Raw genomic sequence first — 23,682 nt, 5'->3', positions numbered from 1 at the left:
AGGCCTGGACATAGGCTGTCATAGCACCATGTTGTACCTGTACGACCTAGGGGAAGTGCAGACCAGTCTTTGGTGCACTACCAAACAGGACTTCAAAAGGAGACAAGTCTTCTATGTGGAGTGTGTCTGACTAAAGAGAGTGCAAGAGGCCCTTTGAATTTTTAGTTTGTGTCCCATTTAACCTTTCCACTTTCCCACTACTTTGTGGGCGATATGGTGTATGAAATGCTTGCTTATTCCCAGGGCCTGCATGATTCCCTTCATTGTCTCTCCAGTGTGCACTTCTGTCACTTTCTATGGTTTCTCGGACCCCGTACCTGCAGAGCAGTTTTTTCATCAGTTTGTCTGCAGTCGTTTTATGATTAGCACATTTTACCGGATACGATTCCAATGAACCAGAGAGGAGATCTACACGTACTTGGACATATTCCTACACGCCTACCTTGGGAAGTCGTATGTAGTCAGTCTGCCGTCTCTGTAACTGTGATAAGATGGAGCACAAAAACCACATGAAAGTAGTATTTAAAAAATATATATATATATTTAATCTCAAATCAAATACATAAAGACATTACACAATATAGCACAGAGAATTATGTCAATACAGAGATGTTTGAATCCGGTAAAAGGGTGCACCAAAATCTGGTATCACCCCACAAGCACAAATACAGGACCAACAAAAACCAAAAAAAAATTTAATAGTATAGTAATGTAAAGTGACAGTGTAGATACGTATGTCACATATCATTTAAGTAATGACAGATTCATAATCGCCACCAAAAAGGTACAAAGTGCCATAAATTTCATACGGTCAGGGACCAGTTAAAATCAATCCCTTAAAACTTTTATTTATATGAAATATAAAACCCAGACCCAATAAAAGGAGAAAATTATCAGTCACAAAAATATACAAAAAACCTATTATGGCCCTAGATATACCTACTGCTTACACCTGCCTGGCTGTGGAGGTTGGCACCCTAAGGAACGATTTTTTTGGCGCCCCCACTCACTGCAGGCTATCCCTCTCTCCCCTGCAATATCCCTCTCAGTGCAGGCGGGAAAACAATATAGAAAAAGAGCAGTGGTGAAAAATAGATAACTATATAAATAAATAAATAAACCATCATAGGGACCTATATAGGTACCTCCATTGTTATGACCTGGTGGCCAGGACAATAATGGACCCGGTGGTTAAGAGCACACGGAATGACCTGATAGTTACTGATAAAGGACGAGCTCTGGGACGTGGGAACTCTGCTGACTGCAATCCCTAATCCTATCACACACACTAGAAATAGCCGTGGATTGCTCCTAACGCTCCCTATGCAACTCGGCACAGCCTAAGGAACTAGCTAGCCCTGAAAATAGAAAAATAAAGCCTACCTTGCCTCAGAGAAATTCCCCAAAGGAAAAGGCAGCCCCCCACATATAATGACTGAGTAAAAATGAAAATACAAACACAGAGATGAAATAGATTTAGCAAAGTGAGGCCCGACTTACTGAACAGACTGAGGATAGGAAAGGTTGCTTTGCGGTCAGCACAAAAACCTACAAAAAGACCACGCAGAGGGCGCAAAAAGACCCTCCGCACCGACTCATGGTGCGGAGGCGCTCCCTCTGCGTCCCAGAGCTTCCAGCAAGCAAGACAACAATAAAAATAGCAAGCTGGACAGAGAAATAGCAAACCAAAGAAAATACAAGCAGGAACTTAGCTTCTGCTGGGAAGACAGGTCACAAGAACGATCCAGGAGTGAACTAGACCAATACTGGAACATTGACAGGTGGCATGGAGCAAAGATCTAAGTGGAGTTAAATAGAGCAGCCAGCTAACGAATTAACCTCGTCACCTGTGGAAGGAAACTCAGAAACACCCACCAGAGGAAGTCCATGGACAGAACCAGCCGAAGTACCATTCATGACCACAGGAGGGAGCCCGACAACAGAATTCACAACACTCCATATAATCAAACAAGATTTTCAACACAACGCATACTATGCATAAATAATCCTCCTATAATATTCAAAAAAATTGTCCTCAGATGGCAAATGTCATGGTGCCTTAGCACATAATATATATGATACCCTTAATCAAATCAAGCACCATCGGGTAGCCATAAAATAGGCATCTCCAAATGGGTAATCAAAGTCACTTAGCGTGTGCCGGTCTTTTCCCGACGCATTTCCCCGTTCTCACGGTTCATCAGGAGGAAGCGATATTCATGATGCTCTCTTTTTCTATATTGTTTTCCCGCCTGCACTGAGAGGGATAGTGCAGGGGAGAGAGGGATAGCCTGCGGTGAGTGGGGGCGCCAAAAAATCGTTCCTTAGGGTGCCAACCTCCACAGCCAGGCAGGTGTAAGCAGTAGGTATATCTAGTTTTATATTTCATATAAATAAAAGTAAAAGTTTTAAGGGATTATATGTACGTATATTTGAGCTTGATTCCTACTTATAGTTTGTGTTTGATATTGACCAGTTAAAATCAATTCAGTACCACTGGTAGAAAAGCAAATCCTGTCACTAAAGGTTCTTACCCATACTATGAACGTGACACGCGCCCCTGTAACGGGTAGAGAGGCCTTCGTGTCGCTTTCTTAGGGACTTTTACTGTTTGGGTTGTGCTGTGCACCGATGAGGCAGGACTTCATATGTTTCACGGTTGTGTAAGAGAGCGATCCAGTAGACATTTACCATGGTACACGTGACTTTTTCTGGCGTGATTGGGGTCATGTGTTGCCTGTGCCATCACTGGGAGCAGGGACCTTGGCAAGCACAATTTATCCCTATTCTCCCATTTGAGATCAGCCCCCATTTTCCCCCAGTGTTCCTTCTCTGAGGGGGAAGCCTGCTGCTGGAGGGATTTCAGGACATCTAGGCTCAGTGTGGCTGGTATTTGCTGACTCCCCGACACCGTCCTCTGCTCCCCAAGCCACCTCACTGCTACTTTAGCAGCCTCGTCCACCCTTCTGTTGCCCTCTACCTCCACGGAGTCACCGTTTGTGTGTGCTTTCACCTTGATTATGCCAAACTTGACTGATAACGTCAATGCCTCCATTAATTATTGCACCAGCTCTGTATTGTTAATGGGATTACCAGCTGATGTAAGAAAAGCTCTGCTCCAGGTAGGGTCATAATCATGGGCCGTTCCCCATCCTCGAATCTGTGTAAATGTTAAGAACTTTACCTGCAGCAGCTCTACATGCCTCAGTGAGTGCCTTCAACTTTACCTCCTGCACTGACATGTGAGGAGGGAGTGGTGCAGTTCAGATTACTTCCTGTGAGGAGGGAGTGGTTAAGCTCGGATTAACTCATGTGAGGAGGGAGCGGTTCAGCTCGGATTACTTCATGTGAGGAGGTAGTGGTTCAGCTCGGATTACCTCATGTGAGGAGGGAGTGGTTCAGCTCGGATTACCTCATGTGAGGAGGGAGTGGTGCAGAGAGGATTAACTCATGTGAGGAGGGAGTGGTGCAGTTTGGATTACCTCATGTGAGGAGGGAGTGGTGCAGAGAGGATTAACTCATGTGAGGAGGGAGCGGTTCAGCTCGGATTACCTCATGTGAGGAGGGAGTGGTGCAGCTTGGATTACCTCATGTGAGGAGGGAGTGGTGCAGAGAGGATTAACTCATGTGAGGAGGGAGTGGTGCAGCTCAGATTACCTCATGTGAAGAGGGAGTGGTGCAGCTCGGATTACCTCATGTGAGGAGGGAGTGGTGCAGAGAGGATTAACTCATGTGAGGAGGGAGCGGTTCAGCTCGGATTACCTCATGTGAGCAGGTAGTGGTTCAGCTCGGATTACCTCATGTGAGGAGGGAGTGGTGCAGAGAGGATTAACTCATGTGAGGAGGGAGTGGTGCAGCTCAGATTACCTCATGTGAAGAGGGAGTGGTGCAGCTCGGATTACCTCATGTGAGGAGGGAGTGGTGCAGAGAGGATTAACTCATGTGAGGAGGGAGCGGTTCAGCTCGGATTACCTCATGTGAGCAGGTAGTGGTTCAGCTCGGATTACCTCATGTGAGGAGGGAGTGGTGCAGAGAGGATTAACTCATGTGAGGAGGGAGCGGTTCAGCTCGGATTACCTCATGTGAGCAGGTAGTGGTTCAGCTCGGATTACCTCATGTGAGCAGGTAGTGGTTCAGCTCGGATTACCTCATGTGAGGAGGGAGTGGTGCAGCTCAGATTACCTCATGTGAAGAGGGAGTGGTGCAGCTCGGATTACCTCATGTGAGGAGGGAGCGTTCTGGCTTGGATTACCTCATGTGAGGAGGGAGCGGTTCGGCTCGGATTAGCTTGTGTGAGGAGGGAGCCCAGATTACCTCATGTGAGGAGGGAGCGGTTCAGCCTCGGATTACCTCATGTGAGGAGGGAGCGGTTCAGCTCGGATTACCTCATGTGAGGAGGGAGCGGTTCAGCTCGGATTACCTAATGTGAGGAGATAGCAGTGCGGGTCGGATTAGCTCATGTGAGGAGGAAGTGGTGCAGGGAGGATTAACTCGTATGAGGAGGAAGCGGTTTGGCTCGGATTACCTCATGTGAGGAGGGAGCGGTTCGGCTCGGATTACCTCATGTGAGGAAGGAGCCGTTCGGCTCGGATTACCTCATGTGAGGAGGAAGCATTCCGGCTCGGATTACCTCATGTGAGGAGGAAGCATTCCGGCTCGGATTACCTCATGTGAGGAGGAAGCATTCCGGCTCGGATTACCTCATGTGAGGAGGAAGCATTCCGGCTCGGATTACCTCATGTGAGGAGGAAGCATTCCGGCTCGGATTACCTCATGTGAGGAGGAAGCATTTCGGCTCAGATTACCTCATGTGAGGAGGAAGCGGTCCAGGGCTGACACAATGAGCAGCTTGAGAGAATGGAAGGAATCGGTTGCTTCTTGAGTAAGATCGAAGGGGTCTGATGACAAACCATCACAAAGTTGTTGCATCACTTGCGGAGCAGACCTAGAATAGGACATCAAGCTTAGAAAAGTGCATAGCTGTCGGCGTGACCTGGGTAAAGGATTTTGAACAGCCTGTTTTCTCTCTTCAGTCATATGTATTGTACCTTCAGCAATTCAGTGGCCTGAAAATGTCACCTTTTGTTTGCAATACAGTAATTTGTCACTTTTAGACTTTGCAACCTTTTTCTGCTAAGAAATATAGCAAGGACACTGTAGCTTCCTTGCAGGACTTCTGGTCCAGGCAGCAGAGCAAGAGGTCATCCACTTACTGCAATAGTACACTCTGTGGATGAGGTGGTTGCCACTGCTCCAGGATCCCTGCCATTGCTGATGAATAGATGGTAGGGGAGTTAATTCCTCCTTGTGGGAGGACCGTCCAACAGTACTGCTTCCCTTCGTGAGTGAAGGCAAAAAGATACTGACAATCTTTTATATTCCTGGTCAGGGCCATTGATTTGGCTAGGCTTAAGGGGTATTGCATAAAAGCGAGAACCTCATTTAAATTTAATCATGAGCAGGGGGATGGGGAGCCCACCCACATCAGTTTATCCCTATACCCAATTGGTGTCTGACACCTGATGTATTTCCCTGTCCTCAAACATTTTGGTGTCAGGTGCTACTTTTACTGCTTTTGTCATATACAGCATTGCTCCAAGCTTACAGAAGTGCTTACCTGAGCGGGGACTTGTGACTGTAAGACCCTCAGGAGAGTATTGTATGGTGGCCTGGATTTCACTCAACACATCTGCTCCCAGCAAATTCATAGGGGTATTGTCACTAACAATAAGCTTTGTAAGCTCATCTTGGCTATCTCGTGACTTTACCTGTTTAGTTTGGTGGTGGAAGTGACCGGATGTTCGGTGGGGGTGACATGATGTTCCACACCTCCCTCCCTCTCAGGACTACTGTCAGCTTCCTCCCAATAGTCAAACTCCTCACTTCTGTATCCGCTTCTTCTGTCACTACATGTGATCTTGTCCGGACAGGATTCAGGGTAACTCGCTTAGGAGTGGTGGTAGCACAGGTCACACAAGTATCTCTCCAGTTTGGGTTTGGTTGACCACATTGTTTACAAGTCTGTCTGTCTTGTCTTGGTCTCTGGTTATACAGAGGTGGCGCGATAGTCACAGTCTTAGATTTTTGTGCATTAAAACAGTCATTATACACCTTACATCCCATTATGGTCTCTCTTTTTTCCGTACTGTGCTTCCTCAGCTACACAGCGTCATGTATTCACTTGCTGTTCTCTTCCCTTGCCTTTTATCCAACCCTTCTTCTTTTTCCTGAAACTCTGCCATTTTTGTACATCCAAACCTCACACTCTGGCATGTTTGCCTTTTTCAGTATTGGGCCCACATTCTTCACTGCTTCTTTTCCTTCTCTGTTTTCTTTTCTGTATTTCTGTTTTGGGTCCCATTGACGTCCTGACTGCACACAGAACAAGTTGCCCAAGGCTTCAATGTATTCATCACACATCTCCTCTTTCTGCAAATGCCCTCAGTATGCCTGGACCTTGTCCACAGGCCACACTCTACAAGTCAGAATGAGTGATCAAGGTGTAGCGGGAAGGCTCTCATGACTCTCACCCAGTAGACCTTCAGGGTGTAACAGGGAGGCTATGGCAGCTCTCACCCATTAGACCAGCTGACTAAAGCAGGAAGGCCCAGGTGTGATAGGCCTCTCGCCTACTAGACCAGTTGGCTGCCCCTTTCTTCTGATCCTCCACTAGATGTACATCAGCCACACAGAAGCAGGTATCAACACACTCTGATGACCAATCAATCACTTCCAAGTTTTCTCTAAAATAGGCACAATATTTTACATACAATATTACTTTCCACTTCTATACAGTACTGTCGTTAAAAGCACACATGTCTCAGCGCACACTGCCTGCAGCAGCACAGAAATCTTGTGCGCAGCTCCATCACCCCTCTCAACATGTACCAGCAGAGATCAGAAGAACTTAGTGTCTCTGACACAAAAACAGAAAGAATGCTCCGTTCTCGGTAGTTTCTATATTCGGCTTAACATAGAAACTCCAAAAACTCCATGTGAAACCCTGGCCCCTCAGCCCCTTAGCGCACTACACCCAGGACGCCCGTGCACCTTTCACAGAATGACAGGTGACCATTCATACGTGTTCATTCGAGGATCTATTTCCCAGCGATCTGAAACACTCCGTCTGATTCAGCTTAAAGTGAGTTGAATAATGTCCTCTGTGGACCACACCTAACAGAGCCTCGCATCTCATTTATTTGTCCCTGCTACTCAGTTACCCAGTACTCATGTGATTTAGAGGTTTTCATAAAGATATACAAATATTCACCAAAAACTCACAGCCTACCTACTGTGCTTGGGGATTAGTACAAAACTTCTGAGGACTGCAGAGCTCGCTGACACTCGGAACATCCAACGCCAATTACATAAACCTAAAACCAAGCATTAGACAATGTCCAAGATGACCACAGCAATAAGGGTCACAGAGACTGTCCCAGCTCTGCACTGCACAACCATTTAGTAGAGCGATGATACAGAGAACACTTCTTACCTTATTACTCTATTATTCAACTCTCAACTCGCTGGTGATGTCAGCTCTTGCACCGTGTTTGCAGCCTTGATCCAGAGAGATTGGAAGCACAAAAATAAAAGTTTCTCACCTTGCTGCAGCTGGAATTTGTTTTTCCAATCTCTCAGGAATCTCCCACATCCGGAGTCCGAATAGGCTCATTACCACAGCCCCACTTTGAGTCAGAACAAAAACAGCTACAACAGTTTTGATGCCCAAAGTCAGATATGGTGGATCACCAGTGAGGTCAAATTAAGAGATTAGGCCCTGAAATAACGAGCGGGCGGAGAAACGTATGCACACTTGTGAGCAAGTCACTTTTCTGTTTATTCACACATGAATGCTGGGTCTTACACCATTCACAGCAATTATTATGCACTTTTATACCGCCATTTCTTCCATGACATTTTATTAATATTATTATACATTTTTATAGTGCCATTTCTTCCATGGCGCTTTACATGTGAAAAGGGGAAATTATAGACAAATACAATAATTATGAGCAATACAAGGCACACGCAAGTAGAGAGGACCCTGCCCGCGAGGGCTCACAATCTACAAGGGATGGGTGAGGATACAGGAGGAGAGAGGATCCTGCCAGCGAGAGCTCACAATCTACAAGGGATGGGGGAGGATACAGGAGGAGAGAGGACCCTGCCCGAGAGGGCTCGCAATCTACAAGGGATGGGTGAGGATACAGGAGGAGAGAGGACCCTGCCCGAGAGGGCTCGCAATCTACAAGGGATGGGTGAGGATACAGGAGGAGAGAGGATCCTGCCCGTGAGGGCTCACAATCTACAAGGGATGGGTGAGGATACAGGAGGAGAGAGGACCCTGCCCGCGAGGGCTCGCAATCTACAAGGGATGGGTGAGGATACAGGAGGAGAGAGGACCCTGCCCGCAAGGGCTCACAGTCTACAGGGGATGGGTGAGGATACACTAGTGGAGGGTAGAGCTGGTAATGCGGCAGTTCAGTAGACTGGGGATCACTGCAGGTTGTAGGCTTGTCGGAAGTGGTGGGTTTTCAGGTTCTTTTTTCTAGGTTTCCGTGGTAGGCGAGAGTCTGATGTGTTGTGGTAGAGAGTTCCAAAGTATGGAAGAAGCACGGGAGAAGTCTTGGATGCGGTTGTGGGAAGAGGAGATAAGAGGGGAGTAGAGAATGAGATCTTGTGAGGATCGGAGGTTACATGTAGGAAAGTACCGGGAAACGAGGTCACAGATGTATGGATGTATGGAGGAGACAGGTTGTGGATGGCTTTGTATGTTGCACAATGTAACTCATGTAGCCCCCTGGTACCCTGTTACTCAGGTCATGATGACTTTATTTACCAAGTACCCAGAACATGTTTTTGCAGAATCTTAAAAACATTGCATATGAGGTAAGAAGTATAAAATCCTTGATTATAAGACTACTAGATTGTGGCCCGATTCTAACTCATCGGGTATTCTAGAATATGCATGTCCCCATAGTATATGGACAATGATGATTCCAGAATTCGCGGCAGACTGCCCGTCGCTGATTGGTCGAGGCAACCTTTATGACATCGTCGCCATGGCAACCATTATGACATCTACGTCGATACTGTGCCCGTCGCTGATTGGTCGAGGCGAATTCGCGGCAGACTGTGCCCGTCGCTGATTGGTCGAGGCAACCTTTATGACATCATCATCGCCATGCTGTGCCCGTCGCTGATTGGTCGAGGCCTGACTGGCCTCGACCAATCAGAGACGCGGGATTTCCAGGACAGAAAGACACAGACAGACAGAAAAACCCTTAGACAATTATATATATATATATATATAGATGAGGCTGGGTTATATAAAAACAAAATCTAGAAGAGAGAGGAAAAACATTAACCCTTCTATGTCAACTGGAATAATCCTTCGCTGATCCTTTCATAAAAATTATTACATCCATCCTCCTTTCACCTGTTTCATCAGAACTCTTCTGCACCTCCTCACAAAATCTTTACATAGAGACGCACCGTCCGCAGGGTCTTCATTCTCTGGCTCCTCTATCACACCATTCTCTGTGTGTTTCACCATATGAAAACCACTCCATATTGGCAGTAAAATCTTGGCCCCAGGTCATCTAGCACCAATCACCAAGCCAATTCCTGAGACGTTGTGGTTGCTCGATTTTCTCATTATCTGGGCTCATTCTGAGACTGATGGGGGGGGGGAACTAATTGCTGGATTTTATGCTTCAAGATTTGGATCATGGATCTAATGTCGACATGGGAATGCTTCAATTGTGAAAAAGCCGGTGTCTCTAAAGGACTGGCCATTAACTGTATAGTCATCCACATAAATATATTGTACATAAATGAGATCCAAGACAAGCTCAGAGAATCCATTCAGTCAGCTATTGTCATGCATCGATCGGCCATAACATTAATACTAACCCGTGATAACTCTGATTGTCTGCTGACAATGGTGTTTCTTAAGGGGATAGTCAATTCTTGTAGCTGAAGTGTTGGGTAAGCGTGCACACACTGGCTCATCTCTAAAATGGTCTGCCTTGTGTGATGTCTCCTGGTCCCACCCCGTAGAAGACGGAATGTACCCAAGTTATCCATACATGTATTACTGGTTATTATGGCGAGGTGTCAGCTGTGATGTTCTGTGTGATCTATAATGGCCACCAGAAGGTGCAGAGCATTCCAGCTTCTGTATGAGGCTGGGTACCCACGGACCGGTCAGTGCCCATGTTTCTTTCCACCAAGTGAAAGCAAATGTGCACATGACCCTCAGAAGTGGACCCTGGAGCAATGTAAGAAGGCCATTTGGTCTGATAAATGCCTCTTTCTATCATGTGGATGTCCAGGTGCAAATAATGGCACCAGGAAGTGTGAAGAATATGAGCTGGTGAAGGCCGTGTGGTGAGGCAATGTTCTGCTGACATGGACTTGACTTGTACCACCTACCTAAACACCACGCAGCTTATTCGTCTCCAGATCTTAATCGTAATCGGGACACATGGAGGCTCCACCGAAGAACACACAAGATCGGCAGTCAGATGCCGCCCAGCACTTTCACAGGCCTTGTGCAGTCCACACCTCACCAGGAACAGTAATACAATGCTAGGCAGATGGTTCTATGATCTGGGGTATGACATGTACGCATGTGAGGAAGTATTCACTGCACACACTTTCATATGATGCAAACAGTCTGAAACTTGTTTATTTCAAAATAAAGATCTACAGTACAATGGTTTGTTTTTGCAACCAGAATAATGGAAAATTTCAACTGAGAAGTTATCATGGGGCAAGTCATGCTACGTCTGGAGTCTGACTCCAGATTAAACAATCAGGAATAATAGAAGATCTGTCATAAATAATGTTTATTAAAGGGAACCTGTCACCCCCCCCCCCCCCCCAGGGGTTTGCAACTAAAAGAGCCACCTTGTGCTGCACTAATGCTGCATTCTGACAAGGTGGCTCTTAGTTCGGGTCCCTGGCACTGCTGAAAGAATCGTTTTTGAAATTTGTCCCTCATACCGTGAAATTGCCATGGGGGCAGGTCTTTTCCCCCTAATCCAGACGCCTCGCAGCCGTCACTCATGGCCTCTGCGCGCCGGGCGCTGTTATTTTTTTTTCGGGCATGCGCAGTTGCGCTGCCCTTCGAACAGCGCAGGCCCCGGGGATGCTAATTATTATGCAAATGATATTTTTCTCGGTTTTTCCTAAATAGTCGGTGCAAATGACAGTCTAATAAAAGTCATCACCTGTTACAGTATACATCGATTTTTATTGAAGGAACCTCCCAATGATAACAGTATAATCTCCAAAATGAATAAAAACTCGCAATGCACTGTTCCAAATTATTAGGCACAGTAGAATTTCTAAGCATTTGATGTTTTAAAGAGCTGAAAAGTCTCATTTGTGGAATTTTCAACATTAGGAGGTCACATTCACTGAACAAAAAAGCTATTTAACTCCAAAACCTCCTAACAGGCCAAGTTACATGGTAACATAGGAGCCTTCTTTGTATTCTTGAGTTTTTGGAGAGTTTCTGCTTGTATTTCTTCCCTCCCAGAGCTGCTGTTTTGATGTGAACGGCCTCCCACCCTCATAGTTCTTGTGCTTGATGATCCTCCAAAGGTTCTCTATAGGTTTGAGGTCAGGGGAAGATGGCGGCCGCACCATGAGTTTATCTCCTTTTATGCCCATAGCAGCCAATGACTCAGAGGTTTCTTTGCAGCATGAGATGGGGCATTGTCAGCATGAAGATGATTTTGCTCCTGGTTTCTGCTTTTAGACCATGGAAGAAAGTTGTCACTCAGAAACTCTATATCCTTTGCAGAGGTCATTTTCACACCTTCAGGAACCTTAAAGGGCCCTACCAGCTGTTTCCCCATGATTCCGGCCCAAAACATGACTCCTCCACCTCCTTGCTGACGTCGCAGCCTTGTTGGGATATGGTGGCAATCCACCAACCATCCACTACTCCATCCATCTGGACCATCGACGGTTGCTCGACACTCATCAGTAAACAAGGCTGTTTGAAAATTAGTCTTCATGTATGTCTGGGCCCACTGCAACCGTTTCTGCTTGTGAACACTGTTTAGGGCTGGCTGAATAGTAGGTTTATGAACCAAAGCAAGCCTTTGAAGGATCTTACACCTTGAGGTTCGACGGACTCCAGAGGCACCAGCAGCTTCAAATATCTGCTGGTTTGTAATGGCTTTTTAGCAGCTGCTCTCTTAATCTGATGAAGTTGCCTGGCAGAAACATTCCTCATTATGCCTTTTTTTCTGCATGAACTCTGTCTGTGCTCTGTTTCAGTCACAAATCTCTTCACAGTACGATGATCACTCTTAAGTTTTCGTGAAATATCTAATGTTTTCATCCCTTGACCAAGGCATTGCACTATTTGATGCTTTTCGGCAGCAGAGAGATCCTTTTTCTTTCCCATGTTACTTGAAAACTGTGGCCTGCTTAATAATGTGGAACATCATCTTTAAATAGTTTTCCTTTAATAAGGCTAATTTCACACATCAGGTTTTCGCTGTCAAGCTCAATCCGGCTAAATTTCAAAAAAACGGATCCGGCGAATGTTGCCGCCGGATCCATTTTTTTTTCCCATAGACTTGTTTCGTCCATTTTTCACCGGATCCGGCAAATCTGCTGCTTCCGGTTTCTGGAAAAAAACGTCCATAGCAACGTTTTTTGTCTCCGGTGAAAAAGCCGGAAGCGCCGGATTCGGCACTTCTGGCAGTTTGCTAGAATGGAAGCCTATGGGAGCCAGAAGGTGCTGGATCCGGAAAATGACGGATTCATCTGGACCATCCATGGTTGCTCGACACTCATCAGTAAACAAGACTGTTTGGAAATTAGTCTTCATGAATGTCTGGGCCCACTGCAACCGTTTCTGCTTGTGAACACTGTTAAGGGATGGCCGAATAGTAGGTTTATGAACCAAAGCAAGCCTTTGAAGGATCCTACACTTTGAGGTTCGAGGGACTCCAGAGGCACCAGCAGCTTCAAATAACTGTTTGCTGCTTTGTAATGGTATTTTGGCAGCTGCTCTCTTAATCCCATGAATTTGTCTGGCCAAAACCTTCCTCATTATGCCTTTATCTGCATGAACTCTGTCTGTGCTCTGTTTCAGTCACAAAGCTCTTCACAGTATGATGATACCTTGTCCAAGGCATTGCACTACTTAACGCTTTTCGGCAGAAGAGATTCTTTTAATTTCCCATATTACTTAAAACCTGTGGCCTGCTTAATAATGTGGAACATCAGTTTTAAGCAGTTTTCCTTTAATTAAACACATGTGATTAGTTTTCCAGGTGATTCTAAGATTGATTTCAGTGATCCATTGAGCCCTGAGACACAATACCATCCACGAGTTTACTTGAAAAACAAAACAATTAAATCTTTATGACACTAAAATCCAATTTGCATAATAATTTGGAACACCGTGTAGATATTTGATAACAATGAAATTTTTTGGCCCCTTAGCAGAAGTGGCGCCATTACTCCAAGGCCCACTTGTTCACCAGCAATTCATATTTGCTAATATTGCAGCTTCTTTTGGAAAATGAGAACTCGTGAAAGGAAGATGCTCTGATGGTCAGTAAGGGTTTGTATAACTTATGATAATACTCAAGCCTGAGGCTTCAACCTCGACTACAAATGGATGTTGTAAGGAAGGCTTGACCAATACAGGGTCTGAGAAGCTTTCCTTCATCTCTGAAGGATCAGACTACATTAGGTTTACAGTTAACCGCATCTACCTTTTTAGTCAACTTCGTTAATGGTTTGGCAATCTTGGAAAACATTTAGTACATTTACAATAATAGTTTGCAAACCCTAAAAAACTCTGCACGCCCTTCTGAGATTTGGGTTGCACCCATGTTATAGTAGATCAGACCTTTTTGAAGGATTACCTCAGAAGCGTTTAGCGGACACGATATAATTCAGGAAATGTACTCCCTGATCCAGAAAAACGCATACGGAAGTTCAAGTTTACAAAAAAAAGAATTTTCTGAGTCTTTGGAGTACAGTACGTACATGTCAGATGTGTCAGAAAGAAAATGTAGAAAATCAGACGAAGCGTTACGTTGTTCAACAGTTATCATAGTGACCAAGGAAACCATGATGGAGATACCAGTGTAATACACGGTTGATGGAGGATACCATGATGACGATACCAGTGTAATACACGGTGGATGGAGGACACCATGATGGTGATACCGCTGTAATACACGGTGGATGGAGGACACCATGATGACGATACCAGTGTAATACACGGTGGATGGAGGATACCATGATGACGATACCGGTGTAATACACGGTGGATGGAGGACACCATGATGGTGATACCGGTGTAATACACGGTGGATGGAGGACACCATGATGGTGATACCAGTGTAATACTCTGTGGATGGAGGATACCATGATGACGATACCAGTGTAATACACGGTGGATGGAGGATACCATGATGACGATACCGGTGTAATACACGGTGGATGGAGGACACCATGATGGTGATACCAGTGTAATACACGGTGGATGGAGGATACCATGATGACGATACCAGTGTAATACACGGTGGATGGAGGACACCATGATGGCGATACCAGTGTAATACTCTGTGGATGGAGGATACCATGATGACGATACCAGTGTAATACACGGTGGATGGAGGATACCATGATGACGATACCAGTGTAATACACGGTGGATGGAGGACACCATGATGACGATACCAGTGTAATACACGGTGGATGGAGGACACCATGATGACGATACCAGTGTAATACACGGTGGATGGAGGACACCATGATGACGATACCAGTGTAATACACGGTGGATGGAGGATACCATGATGGCGATACCGGTGTAATACACGGTGGATGGAGGACACCATGATGACGATACCAGTGTAATACACGGTGGATGGAGGATACCATGATGACGATACCAGTGTAATACACGGTGGATGGAGGACACCATGATGGTGATACCAGTGTAATACACGGTGGATGGAGGACACCATGATGACGATACCAGTGTAATACACGGTGGATGGAGGACACCATGATGACGATACCAGTGTAATACACGGTGGATGGAGGATACCATGATGGCAATACCAATGTAATACTCTGTGGATGGAGGATACCATGATGGTGATACCAGTGTAATACACGGTGGATAGAGGATACCATGATGACGATACCAGTGTAATACTCTGTGGATGGAGGATACCATGATGACGATACCAGTGTAATACTCTGTGGATGGAGGATACCATGATGACGATACCGGTGTAATACACGGTGGATAGAGGATACCATGATGACGATACCAGTGTAATACACGGTGGATGGAGGACACCATGATGACGATACCAGTGTAATATACGGTGGATGGAGGACACCATGATGGCGATACCAATGTAATACACGGTGGATAGAGGATACCATGATGGAGATACCAGTGTAATACACGGTGGATAGAGGATACCATGATGACGATACCAGTGTAATACACGGTGGATGGAGGATACCACGATGGAAATACCAGTGTAATACACGGTGGATGGAGGACACCACGATGGAAATACCAGTGTAATACACGGTGGATGGAGGATACCATGATGACGATACCAGTGTAATACACGGTGAATGGAGGACACCATGATGACGATACCAGTGTAATACACGGTGAATGGAGGACACCATGATGACTATACCAGTGTAATACACGGTGGATGGAGGACACCATAATGGTGATACCAGTGTAATACACGGTGGATGGAGGATACCATGATGACGATACCAGTGTAATACACGGTGAATGGAGGATACCATGATGACGATACCAGTGTAATACACGGTGGATGGAGGATACCATAATGGTGATACCAGTGTAATACACGGTGGATGGAGGATACCATAATGGTGATACCAGTGTAATACACGGTGGATGGAGGATACCATAATGGTGATACCAGTGTAATACTCGGTGGATGGAGGACACCATGATGGAGATACCGGTGTAATACATGGTGGATGGAGGACACCATGATGGAGATACCGGTGTAATACACAGTGGATGGAGGACACCATAATGGCAATACCATTGTAATACTCGGTGGATGGAGGACACCATGTTGGCGATACCAGTGTAATATACGGTGGATGGAGGACACCATGATGGAGATACCAGTGTAATACACGGTGGATAGAAGATACCATGATGACGATACCAGTGTAATACACGGTGGATGGAGGATACCACGATGGAAATACCAGTGTAATACACGGTGGATGGAGGACACCACGATGGAAATACCAGTGTAATACACGGTGGATGGAGGATACCATGATGACGATACCAGTGTAATACACGGTGAATGTAGGATACCATGATGACGATACCAGTGTAATACACGGTGGATGGAGGACACCATAATGGTGATACCAGTGTAATACACGGTGGATGGAGGATACCATGATGACAATACCAGTGTAATACACGGTGAATGGAGGATACCATGATGACGATACCAGTGTAATACACGGTGAATGGAGGATACCATGATGACGATACCAGTGTAATACACGGTGGATGGAGGACACCATAATGGTGATACCAGTGTAATACACGGTGGATGGAGGATACCATGATGACGATACCAGTGTAATACACGGTGAATGGAGGATACCATGATGACGATACCAGTGTAATACACGGTGGATGGAGGATACCATAATGGTGATACCAGTGTAATACACGGTGGATGGAGGATACCATAATGGTGATACCAGTGTAATACACGGTGGATGGAGGATACCATGATGGCGATACCAGTGTAATACTCTGTGGATGGAGGACACCATGATGGAGATACCGGTGTAATACATGGTGGATGGAGGACACCATGATGGAGATACCGGTGTAATACACAGTGGATGGAGGACACCATAATGGCAATACCATTGTAATACTCGGTGGATGGAGGACACCATGTTGGCGATACCAGTGTAATACACGGTGGATGGAGGATACCATGATGGCGATACAAGTATAATACTCATTAGATAGTAATCTAATTTCTTTTGGAGTTTTGGGAGAAATCTGAGGACCCGGATGAAACCCATGTGAATGAGGACACTACGATGGTGATGCCAGTGTATTTCACAGTAGTCAGAAGAGACCATCCTGGTGATACTTGTATAATACATGGTGGGTGGAGGAGAACATGTCTATCTGTAGTTGATCCAAACTAATGATAGTGCAGTCCATACCATGTCTTGTTCCACCACCAATGCATGATGTTCGCCTACTCCCCCTTACTGAGAGCCCTTTTAATATTCGGCAGCTCTTTCAATTTATCCGGTATCCAACTGGTTCCAGCAAGTCATAGGCTGTTTTAACCATAACTTGTGATAATCTGAAATTCTGTCTTTTATCACAGGAACCAGGAGGCTACGCTTCTCAAGAAGAGCGCTGTCTGCAAGTATGACTTTGTGGCCAGGAATCTGAATGAGCTCTCTGTGCTGAAAGACGACATTGTGGAGGTAACGCCTGATATGCGGGAGGGATACTAATAACTTCTGCAGATCTAGATAGTTATGGAATCTGTGTCACTCATTCCTTCCATGCTATTAGGTGGTAGAGATGAGCAGATCCATCTGTAGAGGCTCGAATTCCAGTAGAATTTCCTTAAATATGCGGATCCATGTGAATTCAAACTATCTGCAATTTTATTCTTGAAGCTAAAAAAAAGTCCAATGCCATCTCAAACATGCTAATGGCTTTAGGAGCAGCGGCGCGGTCTTGCCCATAATCCCTTACAAGGCTAAATTAGATTGTGGTGGACTACGTCAGTGTTGGTGTTCCGGACTGAAAATGGGAATGATGGTCTCAGGAACTGTGACTAGGAATCCGTGTGATATCCAGTGACCAGTTGTCGAGTCTCATCACTGAGTGACTACATTCATGAACGTATGACTAGATCTGTGATACACGGCAGCGTTTTATTACACACGGGGGCAATCCGGGGTCATATTAATCCACACATGGAAGATACTGCAACCAAATCCAAGTTCTGAATTCAAGGCTTGTTTCTGCTTGTAAATGAAAATGTTGATCCTTGTATTTTTCAGAGGCGCCTTTTATTATTATTATTATTATTATTATTATTATTGTGATCTCCCTCCCAGTATTTTCCTACCACACTGGTAACATACATTTTTTATCCACATGCCACCTGAATACAGCGGCCAGTTGGACCTGCTTGCTATCATGATAGGATTTTACCTACATTTTTGGTTCAATCCTGTATTGTCAAAGCTTGTGGGCAATTTTTTTCTTTTTTTAATATAAAATGTCTCTTTATTTTGTTCTCTTTGGGAAAAACAAGATGATCTTGTAGTTATGAGACCTTTTAATAGCTAACAATAATATAAATGATGCTCCACAGCTGCGCTCCAGACTTCTTAGGTCTCTTCCTCAGACTGGTATAATAAAGTTTCTGAAGATACACAAATATGTGCACACATTAAAAAAAAGCAGGCGACATAATGAATGGCCGTTTATTCTGCTTACTATTGAACCTGAGAAACTGCGTCCGAGACCGTGAGAGCACCAGGCCTCTGATATTGCATGGTTATTGGGATTAGGGTTATAATTGGCGCGGTCATTAACCCCTTCACCTCCCAAGGTGGTTTGCACGTCAATGACCAGGTCAATTTTTACAATTCTGACCACTGTCCCTTTATAATGCTGGAGCGTCAACAGATTCCACTAATTCTGAGATTTTTTCCTGATACTGGTAAAAAAAATTTAGATATGGTTTACGTTAATTTGTGAAAAAAAAAAGTGGAAATTTGGCAAAAATCTAGCAATTTTTAAACTTTTAATTTTGATGCCCTTAAATCAGTCATGTCACACAAAATAGTTAATAAATAACATTTCCCACATGTCTACTTTACATCAGCACAATTTTTGAAGCATAATTTTTTTTTTTTGTTAGGAAGTTATAAGGGTTAAATGTTAACCAGCGATTTCTTACTTTTCCAACAAAAGTTTGCAAAACCATTTTTTTAGGGACCACCTCACATTTCAAGTCACTTTGAGGGGTCTGTATGACAGAAAAAAGTGACACCATTCTAAAAACTGCAGTTTAACCCTTCGAGTGCTTCTCAGGAATTTATGTAATGTGGGAAAAAATTAACATTTAACTTTTTTTTTTCACAAAAATTTTACTTTAGACAATTTTTTTTTATTTTTGCAAGGGTAACAGAACAAAATGCACCGCAAAATTTGTTGTGCAATTTCTCCTGAGCATGCCGATATCCCATATGTGGGGGAAATCCATTGTTTGAGCGCATGGCAGGGCTCAGAAGGGAAGAAGTGCAACTTGACTTTTTAAATGCAAAATTTGCTGGGATCATTAACAAACTCCATGTTGTGTTTGGAAAGCCCCTGATGTGCCTAAACAGTGAAAATCCCCCATAATCGACACCATTTTGGAATCGAGACCCCCAGGGAACTTATCTAGATGTATGGGAGCACAGTGAACCCCCAGGTGCTTCACAGAGGTTTATAACTTTTAGCCATGAAAATAAAAAAAATTAAATTTTTCCTACAAAAATGTTTTTTAGCCCCAAATTTTGCATTTTCATAAGAGTTACAGGATAAATTGCACCATACAATTTGTTGTGCAATCTCTTGAGTACATTGATATCCCATATGGTGGATAAAACTACTTTTTGGGCGCACGACAGGGCTCGAAAGGGAAGGGACGTCATTTCACTTTTTGAAACCAAATTTTGCTGGAATCCTTAGCTTATGTCATGTTCCATTTGGAGAGCACCTGATGTGCTTAAGCAGTGGAAACCCTCAACAAGGGTAGCAGGATAAATACACCATACAATTTGTTGTGCAATTTCTCCTGACTACACGGATATGCCATATGTGAGGGGGAAAACTACTTTTGAGGCACAGTGCAAAGCTCAGAAAGGAAGAGGCGCCATATTGAAGTTAAGATTTTGCCGCAATGGTTTGAGGGTACCATGTCACATTGGCGGAGCGCCTGAGGTGCCAGAACAACAGAAACACCCCATATGTGAACTCATTTTACAAACTACACTCCCCAATAAATTTATTTAGGGGTGCAATGATCATATTGACAATACATGTGCCTCATACATTTTTATAAGACAATAAACATGGAAGAGCGCAGCATAAGAAGCACCAGGTGGTTTAGTTGGGATGTTTCATTGAAAGGTGGGGGGATTAGCCTCTCACCTGGAAAGGTTGAGCACCCCTGCCCAACTCCGGAAGCGGATGTCTCTGTTGCTCTGGGACCGCTCCTGTGCTTTCTGGTCTGGTCACTTGGGCCCAAGATCCAGTCTCTTCACAGGATGTGACGTCACTTCAGGTCCTGTTGCCTGGAGATGAGCTCTATGGCCCCAAGCTGCTCCAGCCACAATCCCTCAAGGGGAATGTAAACTTTTTGAAAAAAAGTGGTCAATTTAAGGAGCGCTATGGCTGTAGAGCACACTGCAATAGATTAGTGGCAAACAAACCTTTTATTAAACCACTATGCGTTTCGGCACCGGACTGCTACCTTCCTCAGGTAGATTTACCATCATAGATTTTTATACCATTTACCACTAAAATGTAGTTTTAGTTCTAAGTTTTTCATTTTTCTAAGGGCTAATAGGACGTCTATTTTTTCCTGAGTGCTCCATTACGTGTAATCGGGAAATACTCTTCAGCCACAGTGCAAACCTCAGATGGAAAGGAGCGCCATACTACAGTGCAGATTTTACTGTTCTGGTTTGCGGGTGCCAGGACCCACTGTGAGAGCCACTAACAGCTACAACAGCAGAATCCCCCTCAGGTGACCCCATTTTAGAAGTTATACCCCTTTTGGGAATTTATATACAGGTGTAGTGACTATTTTGACTCCATGGGTGTTTTCCAGTAACAAGCAGCACTGGATGTTTCAGAGTGAAAATTGCAAACTGCCGTTTAGAGTACGTCATGCCCACCTCATGCTTCTGGAGACATGCACGTTACCAATGATCGGCTCCAGGATGATCACAGTCTCACGTTACCAATGATCGGCTCCAGGATGATCACACACAGTCTCACGTTACCAATGATCGGCTCCAGGATGATCAGACAGTCTCACGTTACCAATGATCGGCTCCAGGATGATCACAGTTTCACGTTACCAATGATCGGCTCCAGGATGATCACAGACAGTCTCACGTTACCAATGATCGGCTCCAGGATGATCACAGACAGTCTCACATTACCAATGATCGGCTCCAGGATGATCACAGACAGTCTCACGTTACCAATGATCGGCTCCAGGATGATCACAGACAGTTTCACGTTACCAATGATCGGCTCCAGGATGATCACAGTCTCACGTTACCAATGATCGGCTCCAGGATGATCACAGTCTCACGTTACCAGTGATCGGCTCCAGGATGATCACAGACAGTTTCACGTTACCAGTGATCGGCTCCAGGATGATCACACACAGTCTCACGTTACCAATGATCGGCTCCAGGATGATCACAGTCTCACGTTACCAGTGTTCGGCTCCAGGATGATCACAGTCTCACGTTACCAATGATCGGCTCCAGGATGATCACAGTCTCACGTTACCAATGATCGGCTCCAGGATGATCACAGTCTCACATTACCAATGATCGGCTCCAGGATGATCACACAGTGTCTCACGTTACCAATGATCGGCTCCAGGATGATCACACAGTCTCACGTTACCAGTGATCGGCTCCAGGATGATCACACACAGTCTCACATTACCAATGATCGGCTCCAGGATGATCACAGTCTCACGTTACCAGTGATCGGCTCCAGGATGATCACAGTCTCACGTTACCAGTGATCGGCTCCAGGATGATCACAGTCTCACGTTACCAGTGATCGGCTCCAGGATGATCACAGACAGTCTCACATTACCAATGATCGGCTCCAGGATGATCACAGTCTCACGTTACCAATGATCGGCTCCAGGATGATCACACAGTCTCACGTTACCAGTGATCGGCTCCAGGATGATCACAGACAGTCTCACGTTACCAGTGATCGGCTCCAGGATGATCACAGTCTCACGTTACCAATGATCGGCTCCAGGATGATCACACAGTCTCACGTTACCAGTGATCGGCTCCAGGATGATCACAGTCAAACGTTACCAATGATTGGCTCCAGGATGATCACAGACAGTCTCACGTTACCAGTGATCGGCTCCAGGATGATCACAGACAGTCTCACGTTACCAGTGATCGGCTCCAGGATGATCAGTCTCACGTTACCAGTGATCGGCTCCAGGATGATCACAGACAGTCTCACGTTACCAATGATCGGCTCCAGGATGATCACAGTCTCACGTTACCAATGATCGGCTCCAGGATGATCACAGTCTCACGTTACCAATGATCGGCTCCAGGATGATCACACAGTCTCACGTTACCAGTGATCGGCTCCAGGATGATCACAGACAGTCTCACGTTACCAGTGATCGGCTCCAGGATGATCACAGTCTCACGTTACCAGTGATCGGCTCCAGGATGATCACAGTCTCACGTTACCAATGATCGGCTCCAGGATGATCACACAGTCTCACGTTACCAGTGATCGGCTCCAGGATGATCACAGTCTCACGTTACCAGTGATCGGCTCCAGGATGATCACAGTCTCACGTTACCAATGATCGGCTCCAGGATGATCACACAGTCTCACGTTACCAATGATCGGCTCCAGGATGATCACAGTCTCACGTTACCAGTGATCGGCTCCAGGATGATCACAGTCTCACGTTACCAATGATCGGCTCCAGGATGATCACAGTCTCACGTTACCAGTGATCGGCTCCAGGATGATCACAGTCAAACGTTACCAATGATCGGCTCCAGGATGATTACAGACAGTCTCACGTTACCAATGATCGGCTCCAGGATGATCACAGTCTCACGTTACCAGTGATCGGCTCCAGGATGATCACAGACAGTCTCACGTTACCAATGATCGGCTCCAGGATGATCACAGTCTCACGTTACCAATGATCGGCTCCAGGATGATCACAGTCTCACGTTACCAATGATCGGCTCCAGGATGATCACAGTCTCACGTTACCAATGATTGGCTCCAGGATGATCACAGTCAGTCTCCCGTTACCTGTGAGGACTGTGACAGTTAGACACCTGTGTGACGCTAATCTCTTACCAAAAAGTCCTCGCAAAGTCCCACTGCTAAAAGAAGGCATGTACTGAAGCAGATGCAATGTGCCAAAGAACACATCAACTGCCCTAAAGAGAAATGAAGAATGTTGTGGCCTGCTGAAAGGAAATTTGTTCTTTTTGGGTCCAAGAGCCGCATACAATACATCAGACGACCCCCCAAACTCTGCATTTAAGCCACAGTGCCCTTTGCAGACAGTGAAGCATGGCGGTGAAGCATCATGATATGGGCAGGTTTCTCTTCCTATGGTGCCAGACCTATTTAACGCATACCAGGGATCAGAGACTAGTTTGCATACATTGTAATACCTGAAGAGGGCATGCCCTTTAAATGGGGGTTTCAACAAGACAACGACCCTAAACACACCAGTAAACCAGAAAAATCTTAGATGTGGGATGTAGTCCAAGGATCCTGGGCTGGAATAA

The 23,682-nt window shown here is 45.3% G+C and overlaps 1 protein-coding gene across 5 annotated transcripts in view; it reads left to right on the top strand.

Annotated features, from left to right (window-relative positions):
- The window catches only part of EPS8 (EGFR pathway substrate 8, signaling adaptor), a 205,426-nt gene that overhangs the window by 127,739 nt on the left and 54,005 nt on the right, over positions 1–23,682 (top strand). For all 5 annotated transcript variants that reach the window (XR_011320615.1, XM_069762743.1, XM_069762745.1 and 2 more), the window contains one exon: positions 17,445–17,547. Coding sequence is in view for 4 of the 5 variants with exons in the window: in XM_069762743.1 (XP_069618844.1) it covers positions 17,445–17,547 (103 nt within the window). In the remaining variant the exon portion in view is untranslated. The remainder of the gene's footprint in view (positions 1–17,444; positions 17,548–23,682) is intronic.

This window comes from Ranitomeya imitator, chromosome 4 (genome assembly GCF_032444005.1).
Source record: "Ranitomeya imitator isolate aRanImi1 chromosome 4, aRanImi1.pri, whole genome shotgun sequence".
Lineage (NCBI taxonomy): Eukaryota > Metazoa > Chordata > Amphibia > Anura > Dendrobatidae > Ranitomeya > Ranitomeya imitator.
Note: the sequence above shows the minus strand (reverse complement) of the source record. Positions and strands in the feature narration are given on the sequence as shown.